Source organism: Charadrius vociferus, unplaced genomic scaffold (genome assembly GCF_000708025.1).
Source record: "Charadrius vociferus isolate BGI_N301 unplaced genomic scaffold, ASM70802v2 scaffold273, whole genome shotgun sequence".
In the NCBI taxonomy this organism is placed as follows: Eukaryota; Metazoa; Chordata; class Aves; order Charadriiformes; family Charadriidae; genus Charadrius; species Charadrius vociferus.
In genome coordinates, this window is record NW_009647750.1 from 738517 (window position 1) to 754712 (window position 16196).

Genomic DNA, 16196 nt, shown 5'->3' on the forward strand with positions numbered 1-16196 from the left:
CAACCACAGAATACGTTTTGTGTAATGAGGGGGGCAAGGAAGTAAAAACATGCCAAAATACATTTTATTTTTCTAACAATCAAATCTGTTGGTCATCCCACTCCGCCTTGAGCTTCATGGCAAAGTGCCAAGAAAGGCCCCTCAGACAGAAATCTGTTCACCCCCACAACACGATGCATCTCGTCTGGCTTACATGTATAAGCCACCCTGGTTTAAATCTCTTAAGTGCATTTGTGTTCCATAAAAACATAATAAATGTTAGTATTGCTGTATAGTATGGTATGTTAAAAAAAAAAAAACAAAAACAAAACAAAGATACACTGTGACTACAGGCATTTTAAACTGCTATTGATGCAAATGTATGCTTAAAGTCAGCTCTTGTCGACACAGCTCGGTTGTACCAGTAAAGGCTGGAGAACTGCTGGCTGGGCAGCTGCCATCCCTTTCTACCACGCCCTGGAAGCCAAGGGGGTGTACAATTTTGGCAAGAGAGCCCCCACCAAATATTTCACAGCAGGCAGTGGGTCTTTTCAGCTACTGTATTTTGACAACATTTCCCACAACTTGTGAAAGACGTCAACTCTTACATCGCTAGGAAGACAGGAACTGGCATAAGTTTGAAGTGTCATCTTTACTTTTTTCTACTAGGATAGGTACGACACACAGAAATGCGTACTGAATGGGGGCGAGTATTACTTTTAGAAAACACTTCAAAAGGCGTCTTGTGTTAAGTTAGCAATAACGTGTTCTCCCCTGCATAGCATTTCCTCCAGCTGAAACATGGTTTTCATTGTCTTACACACCAGTCTTAAATAAACTGTGAAGATGACAACAGTTTACTGCTGTTTCAAATGAAGGTGTTTCATGAAACAGACACTGAAAAACTCATTTCAGAGCATGAAGCCAACACTACAGGTTTACTGCCAAAAAGGGGTGGCTGAGGAGCAGAGACAGAAAAAAACACTTTAAAATCATCTTGTAATCAAATTAACAGTAACACTTCTCTGACTAGGATTTCATGAAAGAGAGAAAGATTATTTTAATGTTAAAGGGATGGAGACAAGAGACATATATTCTCATCTCTGCCAACATCTTGGGCCCTTGAAATCCTGTTTACTTCTTTGCATCTCTGATTCTTTATGTGGGTTTTAAGGCAGTTGAATACATATATTTACATGCATTTATATGTTATACACACATGTATATACCATACTGAGAATAAGGAGCAGTTCAGTCTTAAAGAAGTTTTGAGGCGGTTCACCTACTGAATTTTGTTATTGTATAAATATATACAAAAAGACACATGTATATATCAGGTTTAGAAGGCAAGGAGCTACCATGGAAGTGCTCCCGGGAATGGGATTTACCTCATCTAAATAGAAAACCATTCCACCCAAGGAGTTTACTGAGCATTACTTAGATAAACATTTATATTGCCTCCCAAGCAATGGACCAACTCACACCCACTGCAAATAAGCAATGCATAAGGAGCGGCACCTGACTTCTGCAGGAGTTGTGAAGCACTCATGTCATCACAGAGCTGCACAATTCTTTGTCTCTTGCTCAGAAACTTTTATCACATATTCATTCAGGTTCACTCTGGCAATTCTGCGTTTTGGTAGTTCACCGTCCAGTTTTAGGAGCGCTCTAGTAAGAGGCAATTATTCTCAGTGATTGCTAAACTGATAACAAGATGCAACACAGTGCAAACTGATGTTAATTTGTGCACCAGGAGGAGGTAAAAACCATTATATTCACATTGAGAAGTATTTTCCAAAGGTGTCTTTTTTCACAAAACAAATGAGTTACCATCTACAAAATGCAGAAGACATACAAACATGAAAATCTTTGGAAAATGTTGTATGAGCCAGAAAGGAACCTCCTTAATTCTGGTCTATGCAATCTCTATAAAACCAGGTACTTCATTAATGTGCAAAGCTAGTTTCAAATCCACAGAAGAGACGTTTTCTTCTATGTACATTATTAAGTATTTTATGCACCCAGCCCATGTTGCCAAATTTCAATCTGCTGACATTCATTTCATTAATCCTACACACACTTCCCCTGAGTAAAGAGATTTCAATGACCATGCTCAATGAGCTTTTAAAATACGCCAGTTAACTTAAAAGGCTGACAAGCTTTTGCAGGTCAGCTCTGCTTCCACATCAGCCAGGGGAAGTAAGTTGTATCTGTGGGTTTCTGTTTTGCTAATTGGATGAAGATACCACTTAGAAAACTTCAGATGCAACAGAATGTGGACACAACTGTCTATGCTAAGCATCAATACACATTAATATAGACCAAATGCTCTGATCCATTTAGAAATATCTGAGAATATGTAAACACTTTGAGATCAAAACTAATTTCTTTGATTACTCTTAAGTGAGCACACTGCTCATGCAAAACTTCTGCACAGAAAGCATTTGGCCATTACAGTCCAATACATGCATGTATGAGTGCACATATATGCACAAGACACCACAACGTTCTTGTCTTGACCTAAACAAACACCATGGATTGCTAAAAAAACCAACCAACCAAAAAAAAAAAAAATCAAAACACCCCAAACCAAACCAACAACAAAGAAGTCCGATAATGAAAATAAAAAGTCATATTCCTTGGCTGTATGATCAATACGAAGTGCCCACCTGAATATCTTAAATAGTTCAAGAACTCAATTAAGACAATAAAATAAAAAAATGCGTAGCTACTCCATACCCCACTAGTATCCAATCAGGAGGCAATTCAACAACCTAACCATTAAAGGACCCAAAGAAAGATATACTCTGTCAAAAGCCTAACTATATAGTACACAGAATAAAATAATGCAATTATATTACGCGCAAGAATGTGTAGCCTCTATCACATAAGAATTACTGTTACGTGATATATACAGTCGAAATGTCCTCCTACAATTCCATTCAGGTATCCTCAATTCCAAAATACATTACATTCAAGAATGAAGATATACTCTTGTAAAAATTTAAATACCTGCTAATAAAGGCTTATCTAGTCATGAAACTTGCTCCAGAAATGCATCTAAGAACCTCCCCTCGATTGCTCCTGCTCATATAGAAAAATAATCAGATTTCTGAAAATATATAGCTCGCAGAGTAAAGATTACTAAACTCATTTTAATAATGTAACCTTACTGATAAAAAAGTGTTTCTCAGTTAATCCCCACTATCATCACTTAGATAAATTAAGTTAGCAATCTCTACTAAATTCAGTGGGGTTTTTTGCTCTTTACACTGCATCTGGTGAATTCCTAAAATAGTAAGGAACACAATAACTCTAATGTAAGAAAATCCCACTTTCCCATAATTTACTGTTCCCTGTTGGAGAACAATTATATAAAACACTATTCACAGTACCAGACAATCAGCTGTTACATTCCACACTAAAGATGTGAAACCTTTTCCATCTCCTTTACATTTTAAAAGCATGAAAGTTTTACAAATGCAGCAGATATTTTAGGAATGAAATTTGTAACTCCTGAGCTATCTCTTCTGCTCTCAAAAACTAGCTTGCTGGGCAAATCACTTCGCAGAGATTGCACTGTATAACTAGGGTACGATGTGCAGAAAATAACAGTAAGGCAAGGACAAATTATGCTCATGTTTAAGTAGAAGCTAGATAATGAAAGTAGCTAGACATGAAAATGAGATTTACAGCACACCTGTATAAATAATGAGGATAATTGAGTACATAATTTTAGATATTTTTTTTAGTCAAATTTTAGTCTAATTTCATCCTTATATCTTTATTGATCTTTTCCATAGTTTCATTTTGCCTCCTGGATACTCAAGAAAACAATGCAAAATTAAGAGCGACTTGTTATCTTGTTAAATATTCTCCAATGATTTTTACTGCTGTCGGAAGATCAATATTTCTGACTGGATATTAAAAATGCAGATGTATGTAACATGCTATGCCTTTAACTGTTGTTAAGACTCCCGTAGTAATTCTGAAGTGTAAGAAAATAAATCTGCAGTGATCAGGGAGAATAAATCTACCTTTCCAACATACAATACTGCACACATGAGCCTATATAGCATTGGTCCTGTAAATAAAGGCTAACTTTCCTCACTTGGATAGCTCCATGAAAGCCCACAACTATTCTCTTGTGCCAAGTACCCTACCAACTTTTCACCTACGTAAGCTGCTTTCCAACCTCAATATTGGGCATTGCCTTAAAGCACAGAGTACGTGACTGCATATCCTGTACACCTCTATTGAAAACTTGTATAAACCTTCTAGGAGCTCCTAATCTGCAAAGCAAGAAACATGATGCTAATATGGGAGATGAGATTGCCAGAAGGCCAAGTTCATCACAATGACTTTGAGGTCCTTGGGTTGAATGTGCCAAAGAAATGCTAGTTTCTTTTTTTTTTTTTTTAAAAACAATTTAAGCAGTTTGGTATCTGATAGTTTAGGATGCTCATAATCTATGTTCCTTTTAAGTCAGATAACATCTGAAGCAGTTTTTCCTATCTGTTCCCTTTTCTCCTGCCATCACAGTCTTCATCCCTGTAACAAGGGAGCAGCTGCACCCAAGATGGGCTCTTGTTCTCACTTCACCAGATGACTAATTAATCTTTTCTTTGAGTCTGCTCTGCCACTATAAGCAACTGTGCAATGCAATGTGGTTGAGAAAAGGACTTATTTTTAGCTAGGACAGATAAGACTAACCATCAGACTAATCACTTGCACTTTGGCTGAAAAATATGTTGAGCTTCACAGCAAAGTCAGAAAAAAAAGTGTATGTTGAATTTAAAATACCCACAAAATGTATTTGAGTCCATTTTTAATAACTTTCATATTCCATGATTTCTATAATTAAAAAAGATACCTTTAAACATTAGCAAACCATAAATATAAAGGGAATTAGATCCAACCTTTGATCCATAGAGATACTGCGGCTGTGCATTCGGCTGCTTATCTCTCTGAAACTCCTGAGAAAACGGTAGCACGGTCCGAACAAATCTATAAAAACAAAATAAAGAATTAATTAATTATACTTAGGTTAGTAGGTTTGTGCCTAATGCAGCTTACCCTGTATGATACTGCTTTTGTCTACATATAAAAATCAAAGCCAGACCGGTAGCCTTCCAGCCCAAGTTGACACTGGGGGAGCATATAGCCTGCACTGCCCAAAAGTCTGGACACAAATGGCACTTCTCCATCACCTACTGGGACCCTGTTCTTCCAGTGGTGTGCAGGGTCCCAAAATATTTCTCACCTCTACTCTAGCCCAGCCCAGCAAAAAGAGAAGCAACTAACAAACTAGAAATAGCCTCTCACAGAGTCAGTTAGTTCCATGTGCTTCCAAAATTAAGTCCTTGAGAACAAACTACACCTTCAAAGAAGCACATTAAATTTCTATTAGTTGTTTTGGAGTTCCCTGTCCCCCCGTCCCCCCCCCCCTCCGCCCAAAAAGAAATGCACAGCAGGAGAAATACTTCAGATTAATACCTTTAAAAAAAGTCAAGAGGAAGGGTATAAACCCTGTAGCAAAATTAAGGTTTCAAAAGTGTGACCATACTTTAGTGTGTGCCATGAATGAACACAAATCATATTTAGCTTTACCTTTTGTATATCGTTAAGAGGATGACAAGAGAATTACAAAGATATGGAGTACTGCAAAAGATAGGATGAAACAAACCGAGGGCCCCAGAATCTGAAGAACGGTGCTTGGGCCAAACTCTGCAGGCACAAGCCCTCTCGTGAGCAAGCGGCACGGACATAGTCCCCTGATGTTGCCTGTTAACTGTGCAATGCACATTTTGCATCATTACAGTTTTAGTGCAGAAAGAAGCTAATTAACACCTGCTACAAGTCTGATTCTGCTTAACTTTACTAAACTGAGCAAAATTATTGGTGCGTGTGTTTATGGGTTGGACGGATTTTATTTTTTAACTTAATAAAAAGGATTTCTTGGTAAATGGTGCAAAGCTGTATATACACAGGGAAGAGGAAAAACACCTGTTCGAGAAGCGTACATCATATTTTGTATCAGATCAGGCTGTTCTGAGTGACAGTTGAATAAAATAAATGAAATGCATCCAGGAAAAGGTTTCAGGAAAGGAAGTTTGCAATACGTTGTAATATCATAAGATACAATTATAACTTGATTTGGTTTTGTTTAAAATATGTTTGAATTTAATCAACACACAAAATAAATGATGCATTAGTAATTTTTCCTAGAAAGAACACAGAAATTCTATTTTTAATACATCCATTTTCTAGCTGAAAACAAAAACAGCCATGCTAATAAAAAATTGTTTCACCCAAACAAATTGCACCATGTTGCTTTCCACTGTGTTTTATTTCAGAGTAATCTAAATCATTCTTGTGAGAATCTCTTAACTTTATGACAAAATTTTCTGTATTTTTTTTAACCTGCTCAGAAAGGTTAAAAAAGCATTTCAGCTACTTGTTTATATGTATTTTAGCCCTGTCTTTCCAAAAGTACTTGGGCTTGCTGAAGTCCACAAAGTGCTTATATTTAGAGCTTTTGAGGAAAAATACATCATTTATGTGTATTATTTTTGATATTATACATATACTTTGTCTCCTTACGTTTACATTTCCTCAGTTTACAAGTTTCCCCCCTTCTCTCTCACTTACATAGCAACTGTAAACTCCCTCTTGAGATTACTGGAATCTATTCTCTGCACAGATACTTCATTAATGAGTTTACCAGAGATGTTGTAAACATTTGTTGGAATTCAAAGTAATCTGCAACATATGACAGTCCCAGAGATTATTCGAGTCCCCCTTCTTTCTCTCCAAATCCTATTCCTTTTTAAACCAACACCAATTTTCGAGCCCTAAGAAAATCTCTAAAATGAAAGAAATCAAAAGAGATAACATGTCACTTGAGGTAAGACTGGGTTTCAGCGTGCAGATGTATTGAGCAAGAGCTGATTTGTTATCACTAAATTAAAACCCTCACAAGGAAAAGAGTTTTTCAGAATATAAATGTGGGTGCATCCCATGACTTGGGAAGCTGTAACTATTATTCTTTCTCTTTTCAAAAAGATATTATAAATATATTTGAACTACAGTGTCATTAGTGTCTGGGCACTAACCAGTCAGACTGTATTTGGATTGAGAAGAAATCACAGCCTCAGAAATCAACTACCAGAGAAACACTTCCAAGACACAGTCTCTTAAGTTTCATTAGATCTGTATTAACACAAGTGTGTTCCCCAGTGCTCCTTTACATTCTTGGGGGTTTCTCCACCTCTAATGTTTTAGAATAGTAGCAAAATAACCGTAAAGGTTTCTTGAAGACTTGAAGCAAGTACCATTTTCTACTTTCTTGAGGGACACGAGTGCAAGATGCCAAGAGAGGAAGAAAGAGATTAAGAAAAGGAAGCAGGAGCAAGAGATACGGTCACTTGGTACCTTATGGTGGGGCTATGGCTAAATACTGAGGATACAACAGGGAAAAGAGAGCGCATCATTCTAGGAGGTATGTGACTAATCCAAATATATCATTCAGATAAATACTAGAGAATTCTTCTCTCAAAACTAAGGGCTATATAGAAACCTTTACAGTTCAGCATCATCTGCTATTCAGTTATATTAACTTTTTCAATGTGTGTGTGTTTTCTTTTTGACATCCTGCTGGTTGGTTTCCTCCTGCTTCTCCTCCAAGAAACAGAAACCTCCCTTTGAAGGACTGAAGCTCTTCGAATATCAATGCTAGGCAAATTTTTACTTTCCCTTGGATACAAATGGATGCTAGTTTTGGCATACTCCAACATAATCAGTTCTTTTCAATTTTAATCAGTGTTGATGATCTCACAGCAATTTACCCATTTTAATCAACGCAGGTTGTAAGCAAAGTAGATTAAGCAGATGAAAAGCCTACTGGCTTACCAAAGCTTTGCAACAGTGATTGCTAAAGGACAACATGAGCCTGTAAGTAAGTATTTTAGGGATCAAATCATTTTATATCGGTGTTTCCGTGATACCTACCAGGAAGCAGTTCATAGCAAGCACTGTAGAAACTAACCTAAATGATTCTATGATTCTAATTACCATAATCTGTTTAAGAAAATAAGGAGAAATTTGAAAGAGACTACTTTGGTCAGTAAGTCCTCTGCCTTGCTGCTGCAGGCACCAGATCAGACAGACAATCTCACTCATAAACTTCCTGAGCTTCACCTCAGAACTAATAAGATACCACAATCCTCCCTTCCTGCTCATACAGAAAGTGTCCCTCTGCACTTCCCTGTCTAATTGCTATGAACACTTTTAACTTCCAGCCTTCTCAAATTCGCTTGTCCTGTCTACCAGATCTAAGAGTAGCCCCCGCACCTCTTCCCTTGGTGGCTAGATCTAACTCACCCTTCTTGAACATGAATGTCAAGACAGAGAAACAGGAGGCCACAAACTGAAGTGTGAAGAAACAGCAGACGAAACACAGCATGAAAAGAGTAACAGATATCTGCCACTCCTCTGTTATCACCTTTCCTTTTTCTTTTTTTTTTTTAGGTGTTTGTTGTCAAATTTAATGGAGCATTTGACTACAGTCACTCCTACTTTGCATCAGCCTGTATAACTGCACCATTTGGGCTCTTGTAGCAGAAACTATGCAGTTTTCACTGCTATGCTGCTCCTCAGGTTTGTTCCAGCAGTGTCTGAAAAAGCTGAAAATTCTTCTGAAGAGTGACTATCACAGAGTATATGCAAGACAAGACGACACAGATGTCCTCTTTTGAAAACTAGTCTCAAAAGCAGTATGAGAGAGACAGAGAGCTCGCAAAAGGAAGGGGGAGGCAGACAGAAAGACCGAAAAATAAAAAGCTGGTCTTTTTGTTCATTCTGTGTCAAATCTGTATCCTCAGAAGAAACATGTCATACTGCATTTGGAAGAGTGCTATACACATGAATTTTTAGCAGAGAAAACAGATTTGGATAATGTGTTGAGAGGAGATGGTGCTACAAGTCTGACTACTGTCTCCGGAAGCTTGTATCATTTGTGTCAAGAAAGCACAGAAAATCCTCAATTCAATAAATGCCTAGGCTGTCTCACAACTTGCTCCTCTGTTAGCCCTGAAAACAAAACATGCTATCATGGAAGGAAAAGACCAGCTTAGAATTAGTAAAGAAAATAAGGCAGAAAAAGGATCACTACAGATAGTGGAAAAGGAAAAAAGAACAAAAATCTAGACGTTGTCCTTATGTTATTTGAACCCTCTGGATAGCCCTAGTCCTCCTAACTCCACAAAGAAACAGAGGAATGAAAAAAGTACAGAAGTGGGCATAAGCATGAAAGATTCCTGGTGTGAAAAGACCTTTGGCTTGGAAAAACATGCAACTGAGGGCCAACATGAAACAGAGGTCTTAAAAAAAAATCCCAAACAGCACAGAAAAGGTAACAAGTGGGAAATGACTGCTCACGGTCACTTTCAGTATAATAACTGGCAGGCAACAGCTTGGGAGCAAAGTAAAAGAGATAGATACTTTTTCGTGCAGCACACAGCTTCACTGCAGGCTCCTCACTGCAGTACGTCATGAATGTCGAAACATCACACAGCTTTAAAAAAGGACTGAAAAAGCAATGGGGGGAAAAAAAAAAAATCCGTAAAGGGCCAGAAATGCGCTAACATCCCACCATTTTTGTTTTACAGAAACACCTGATGGTTGCTAGCGGATGCCATGTTTCCCAGGAGAAAACTCACCAGAAAGCCACCCTTGTTTTCATACTCGGCCTCTGCATGGCTGCTGCCAGTGGCAGGACACTGGACTAGAGCGGGCTTTGATCCCACCTGCAGTTCATACGCTCATGCCATCATCCAAAGGTTTGTTCTCTTTCTTTCCTGATTGACAACAGGTGGATTAAAAACACCATTGGATTTCACTGCTAATGCCCATCTGCAGAAGTCCCTTTGCTCATCTCCCCATTCTTCCTCCACAAACAGTTGAGCAGCCTGGACATGGCTATGCAGCTGGCCAGCACTAATGAGACTAAATTTCAGAAAACTGGCAACTGCAATTATTAAATTGCTAAATCTTTTAATAGCAGACTCAGTGTTTAATCTCAGTACATTATAGGATATAAAAAAAATTCCCAAGTCCCAAATAATTAAACATGCAGCATGTTTCAATACTTCTGCGTGAACAGCCTTAGACTTTGAATCAAACCTGCAAGGTTTCTAAATGCACTTTTACAAATGTTTGAAATCATCACTTTCAAGCATTCTTGGGAAAGGAGCTTCAAACAGTACTGGATACAAGTTAAACTGACCAATACATAAACTATAAAAGAAGGACCCTTCCACTAAGGCTGTGGTCAAATTAATGAGGTATTACACACTTCCCAGGAGCTCTACCTCCAACCCCTCACCACCAACAAACCTCTCTCCTTTTTATCATACTTCTCTTTCTTCCAGCCTTTCATTGCTACTTTTCTTCACTTGTTTACACACAACTTTCATGCAAGACATTACCTATCAAGAGTCATGAACTAGACTAGCAGCTCGCACAGAGCTCCTCACTGTGTATTCCTGTATTCACACACAATAACCTGTACAGCTGAATGCAGAGAGAGCTCATCAATTTAAACTTCATGCTAACAGCAAGGCAGCAATAGACATAATGAATGTGCTTAAGAACTATAAAAGGACTAGAAACTCCCTGTTCCCTCTTCCAGCAAAAATATCAATGGGCACCATATAGCGTGTGCAACACACATTAATTCTCTCCACACAGTTGTTTTTGACTGAAACCAAAGCAATTGTGTGATGAAACTGGACACATGATACACACACTGCCTACGACCTGGCTCCCTTTATCATCTCTTAAATTAATTATCTTGAATTAATTACCCAACATGCTTGAGGATCAGCCTAACTCAATTTGTGTGTACAGTTTTTAAACAGACAAGCAACAGTCCTACAGGATCCTGCTAGTTTTCTTTGGCATTCCACACTTGCTTCCTGAGCACTGTGGTCTGCAGTAGAGCAGTCCTTATAGCCAGGATGAACACAGACTAAACTGCTATAGGAGCTATTGAATGTCGTTCATTAAAGCTGACAGGTGAAGGATCAACATTTCATCGAGATTTTCTGTTAATATTATGCTTGTATAATTCTTAATACATCACACTGAATATTCCAGTATTGATCTCCAGCCACATTAACTGCAGAGTAGCTTCCTCGGAAATCCATTCAACTCTCCTATGTAGACAGGTTCATGTAACAGAAGTTTCTTGTCTAATTTTTTTTTTTTTTCCCCACAGACAGATGTCAGACAGTGAAAGCTCTTCAAGGATACAGTGAAAGATGAGAACAGGCTTCCTCCTCTTCCTACAGCTCAATATGCAGTATCACTTTACTGTCACTTCACAGTGCTTTAACCAAAACCTGAGTAAAGGTTAATCAAAGGCAACACAAATCTTAAAAACAGCACACAAGCAGGAAGCCCAGAAATGCAAAGTCCCAAGCACTGCGCATTCCACTCATTCTAACTTTAGATCCTACTTTCCTCTTTCTATTTCCATTACTCTCTGTTCTTAAAGGCTGCAACTGTAGTTGCAGTGAACACTGAACTCTTCCCTTCTCCAGTAAACAATCCTTTTCATCACATTAACACAGAATCAGGAATATAATTTTATTTCCATCACCTCACAGCTGAGGATCCTGTTTACCAAAATATCTTCCTGATACGCACTTTGCAGTATTTTCACACACGCTTTATTTTTCAGGATAGCATAGCTAAGTCATTAAAATGTCAGAATTTGGACGCTGCAGTTACATTTGATTTCTGCTGTGGACAAATAACAGGCTTTCATACATTTGACAGTACTTAGTAAAATGACTCATGCTGCTTCAAGTAAAGCATTAGAAGTGGAAAACACTCTAAATGAATGGAGATGGACTTGTCAGCATTTGCCAGGAAAGAAGTTGTAGGAGGGTGGTAGAAGAACTGCTGCAAACAAAAGGGTGCCATGCTAACCTGTTAGTAGATCCATTGTAGCAGTAGTTCGGAAGGAAATCATAATTGAGTTCCCAAAAGACATGAAGAGTGATTCTTCCATAAGGGGCTGACACATTGTGATTGGCTTCTCTGAACATGGCATCAAAGCTGTCCAAGGTCATATATCTACTCAGAAGCTTGTGAGTCATTTTGTTTATCTCTATCAAGCCATCCAGCTCCTACAAAAAACAAGAGGAAAGAAAGCAAGCAGTGCATTTAATAAAGTGGAGAAACTCAACAAAGTACATAAACAACCTTGACCAAATAGACGACTATAAAGAAGTCAAAATGAACACCTGACTCTCCCCCGGTCTCTTACTTTAATGATAAGAGGTGGAAAGAATCAGTGTTCTTGGGATTGTTTTGTAACTATCTCCCACCAAAACCCTGAGACTTTAAGGGTATGCATTAAAATCGGTCCACACTGCAGATGGGTCTCAAACACAGATCTGTGCCAACTCTTCTTCCACTGAGCAGATGTTAAAACTCCAACATTTAAATGGGGTCAGACATAGGCCAAGAAGCATCTTCTGCATTTCCTACTTTACAAGCTATCACCAAGTAATTTCCGCTCAGTAGGGCAACTGGTAAACTAACTTTTGTAGTAGTACTGGTAGGGACAGCATCACATTTACCATAAACCCTTCTCATGGTTTACTCCAGTGAAGAATGTACTAAGATTTAATGAAAGACCAGACCAGACATTTACAAATGTTGTGAAGGTATCCACAAAATCACTAGCTGCAGCCTACACAACTATATGAGCAGTGCCTTTCATAACGTTTCTCCTCCTGACAAGAAATTCCTAGTATGGTTTCTGGCACTTTAAATAAAATAAAACAAAACAAAACAACATAACAAATAACATCTCTGTCATCAGACACTGAGAACACCAAACACAAACAACCTCTCACTCAAAAAAACCCTAAGCACTGCTTTTAAAGACTGTTGTGCGACGACTTAGTGAAGGAATGTCCAGTGGCTTTGTTTGGTTGTGCATCAAACTACTGGTCATGCTCCCATACAGTGCTGTCAGATGTAATTGTTCCATGTTTCAAAGGATTTTCAAACCTGCGAGTAACAGTTACTTTAAGGAAAAAGAAAAAGAACCACTATGATTGTTATTACAGTATTGAGTCTATTCTGAGGGAAAAAAATAGCTCAGACTTTTAACTACCTTTGTTTAATTTATTTAGCTTGAAAAACAGCAGAAAATACTGATTAGTTAAGATGTCAGTATCAGTTTCTCACTGAGGAAAACCGAGCCATTTTCAGCAGAAATTATTTTGCATAAAAAGGAGCACGGTAGAGGGACAACACCTTAGCCCTGCCACTTTCTACCTCAAGAAAGAGTGAGAACCTGTGACCTCAGAAACACATCATTAATGGTTTCTGCTCACCTAGCCACTAAGAAAATCCTGCATATAACAAAGAAAAAATAATTCAAAGGTTATAACACTGAAAAGTCAAGAGGCATTATTGCCTTAGTATTTTATTTATGTTCAATAAAGAATGAAATTAAATCAAGGCAGTTAACTGTATAACAAAAATCTCACTGGTAAAAAACTTACAAAAGAACAATGGTAACATTTCTTACATAACTACTAATTTTTTTTCATTCCAGCAGAACTGAATGTGTCTGATATTTTTCTTGTTTACTTGTCAAATTCATGCTGTCTGGAAATAAATTTGGTTTTTTTAGCTTTTTAATCAGGAAATTAACTCAAAAAGACACCTCAATATTGCACAGATGCTCCTCTTCTACAGGCACAAGTCAGATCTTGTTCTTCCACAAAAAAATTATTTTTGTCGTGCTACAAACCCAAGCTGCCTGGGTAAATAAACTCATTTTGAATCTACCAGGCACAAGGCCATTTTGCTTTGGTCTGCAATTTGTCTATGAGCACAGGCAGAAGTGGGCATTTGCAAAAATTTAAATCACAAGAATGCTCATTTTCCTTGTTTCCTCATGGCTCCTAGTATATGCCTTCTCTACATGTGATGTTTATGCCTTACCCCAAAACCCTCAAGTTGCAACAGGTTTATTTTTTTCTGGGCAAGGAAAGAACGAGATTCTCAGTCTCAACAGGACTGGCACTTGCACAGTACTGCGTCAGGTCAGGCCAAAGCACTGTTTGAACAGAGATGCAGGTTAAGGCATGGGGAGAAAAAATATTAATTCTGCTGTGCTATGATTAAGTCCACAATATACTACAACAGAGTATGCCAGCATAATTTCAGCTGTAGCTGGAAGTGACTCAAAGAATGCCTTTTGCAAGACCAAGCTGCTTCTCTGGTAAGAGGTTTTGGCAATCTAGACTTAGTAAACCAGACAAACTTCAACCATAGCATTGTACGATTTCACACTTACAGAAAAATTAAAACAAAACACCAGAGGGAAAAGTTAAGTTATTTTTATAATAACACTGCTTAAATTATTTCCCACTTACATACATTTAACTAAGGTTTAGGATAAAACGAGTTTGCCTGTCAGCCATTCGGCCTCTTCTCCTTTCAGGAGTGACTGTACAACTATTTGCTGAGAGAATACTTAGAGGATTTCTAGCAAAGCCAGACATAACTTTTTTGCTTCTACCATTGAAAAACAAATACAGATTTAGAATGGGAAAAAAAAGGCTAGATGTCTATCATTCTCAATGCAAATAAAAGACATAAAAATTATATCAAATTAAAATAAATTAAACCAAAACAAAAATAACATCTGGACCCCAACTGCTGTGTTAGTGCTCTGGCAAAACTGCAATGCAACACTCACCACAATGGAAGTCAAATCCTCACTTTCAAATCGACCAATTGCCAGTTCCATTGACCTGTACATGGCTGCTGAAATTCGCTGTGTGATCAATCGGTTCAGGTCTATTGACCTACCAAGAAGCTAATGAAAAAAAAGTGCTATGAAGTTTTGAACTGAAAGTCAAATTACAAGACAAGCTGTACAAGGACTACAAGACTCCACAGATTAACTGACTCTCACATGGTGAACTTGCATTCCAAACACACAGAAACAAAGCAGACGGACAAATATTATAAATTCATGAACAAATGAGGTACTAAAATTTACATCCCAATGCTCACAAAAAGAAGTAAAATCATATGTTGCATTTACATCTAAGTATTTATTTAGCATTTTATGCTTCCATGACATTGTGCCGACAACATATTGAAAACTGGTGAACGATATTACTAGGAAGACAACGCTACCGAACGTGACATTCTTACTTGGCTTGTGTTTGCTTAACTGCAACAGATATTTGCATTAAAGCAGCATCTTTTAAGTTTTTTAATTTATCTTTCATATGACAAAAAAGCTGATCCCAAATGTCAGTTATGCCACTTAGATGAGAGAATATATAGCACACAAAGAGTTTTATACACCTACATAAAGCAACACTATCGGAAAACTGCAAAGCAACTCAAACACAACAGAGTATGAGTTAACTCACTTGGACATGTCTCTGTTTCAGCAGTGTCTCGTAGCGGTTGGACTGTAGCAACTGAATGGTTGCTCCCTGATTCTTGCATTCTGAACGTAATCGTTTGTCCAGAAGCAAGCTATTAAGAAAGGAAGAAAATGCTTAAGCATATTAGACAGGAAAGCAGAGCAGAAATGCATGAATAAAATTTCTCTAATGGAACAGCTACCTGCCAGCCATTGCCTTGTAGTACGCAAATATTTGGTCTGCCAGCTTGTAGACAAATTGGTCAAAACATAAGTTCACCTTGGGGGGAAAAAAAATTGCTCATTTAGAGATACTTAAAATTAAAAGAGGGGAGCTTATCCAAGACCTCACACTGTTTATCAAACATAATTAAGAAAGTTAATACATCCAAATTTCCCAGTACAAGAGAAGATGATGTTCAGTTTCCAGCATTAATGTGAGGCGTTTCGCACAGGTGTACAGGTTTCCTCACAACATATCACTCAACCAGTTACCCATCCTCTGGTCTTTCTTCTCTGTTTGTTTACTATCTCCAACTGTTCTGAATCTCTTATAATAGGTCTCAGCCTTTAGCATCATTTTCACATTCAGGTACAGACTATTTTTCTCCAATAGCTAAGGTTACTTTACCTCTGCCTCAATCTCATCATAGAGGAACTGCTTCTTAAATTTAGTAAGTGCATAATGAGCACTGTCATTATAAAGGTCCAAAGAATACAGAACATACCTGAATGAAAGAGA

General features: G+C 37.8%; 1 protein-coding gene across 2 annotated transcripts in view; it reads right to left on the reverse strand.

Annotated features, from left to right (window-relative positions):
* CYFIP1 (cytoplasmic FMR1 interacting protein 1) overlaps positions 1 to 16196 on the reverse strand; it is a 59950-nt gene that overhangs the window by 25419 nt on the left and 18335 nt on the right. For both annotated transcript variants that reach the window (XM_009882106.1, XM_009882105.1), the window contains 6 exons: positions 16086 to 16182; positions 15658 to 15734; positions 15459 to 15567; positions 14771 to 14890; positions 11974 to 12173; positions 4899 to 4986 (listed from right to left, as the gene is read on the reverse strand). In XM_009882106.1, coding sequence (XP_009880408.1) covers positions 4899 to 4986; positions 11974 to 12173; positions 14771 to 14890; positions 15459 to 15567; positions 15658 to 15734; positions 16086 to 16182 — 691 coding nt within the window. The remainder of the gene's footprint in view (positions 1 to 4898; positions 4987 to 11973; positions 12174 to 14770; positions 14891 to 15458; positions 15568 to 15657; positions 15735 to 16085; positions 16183 to 16196) is intronic.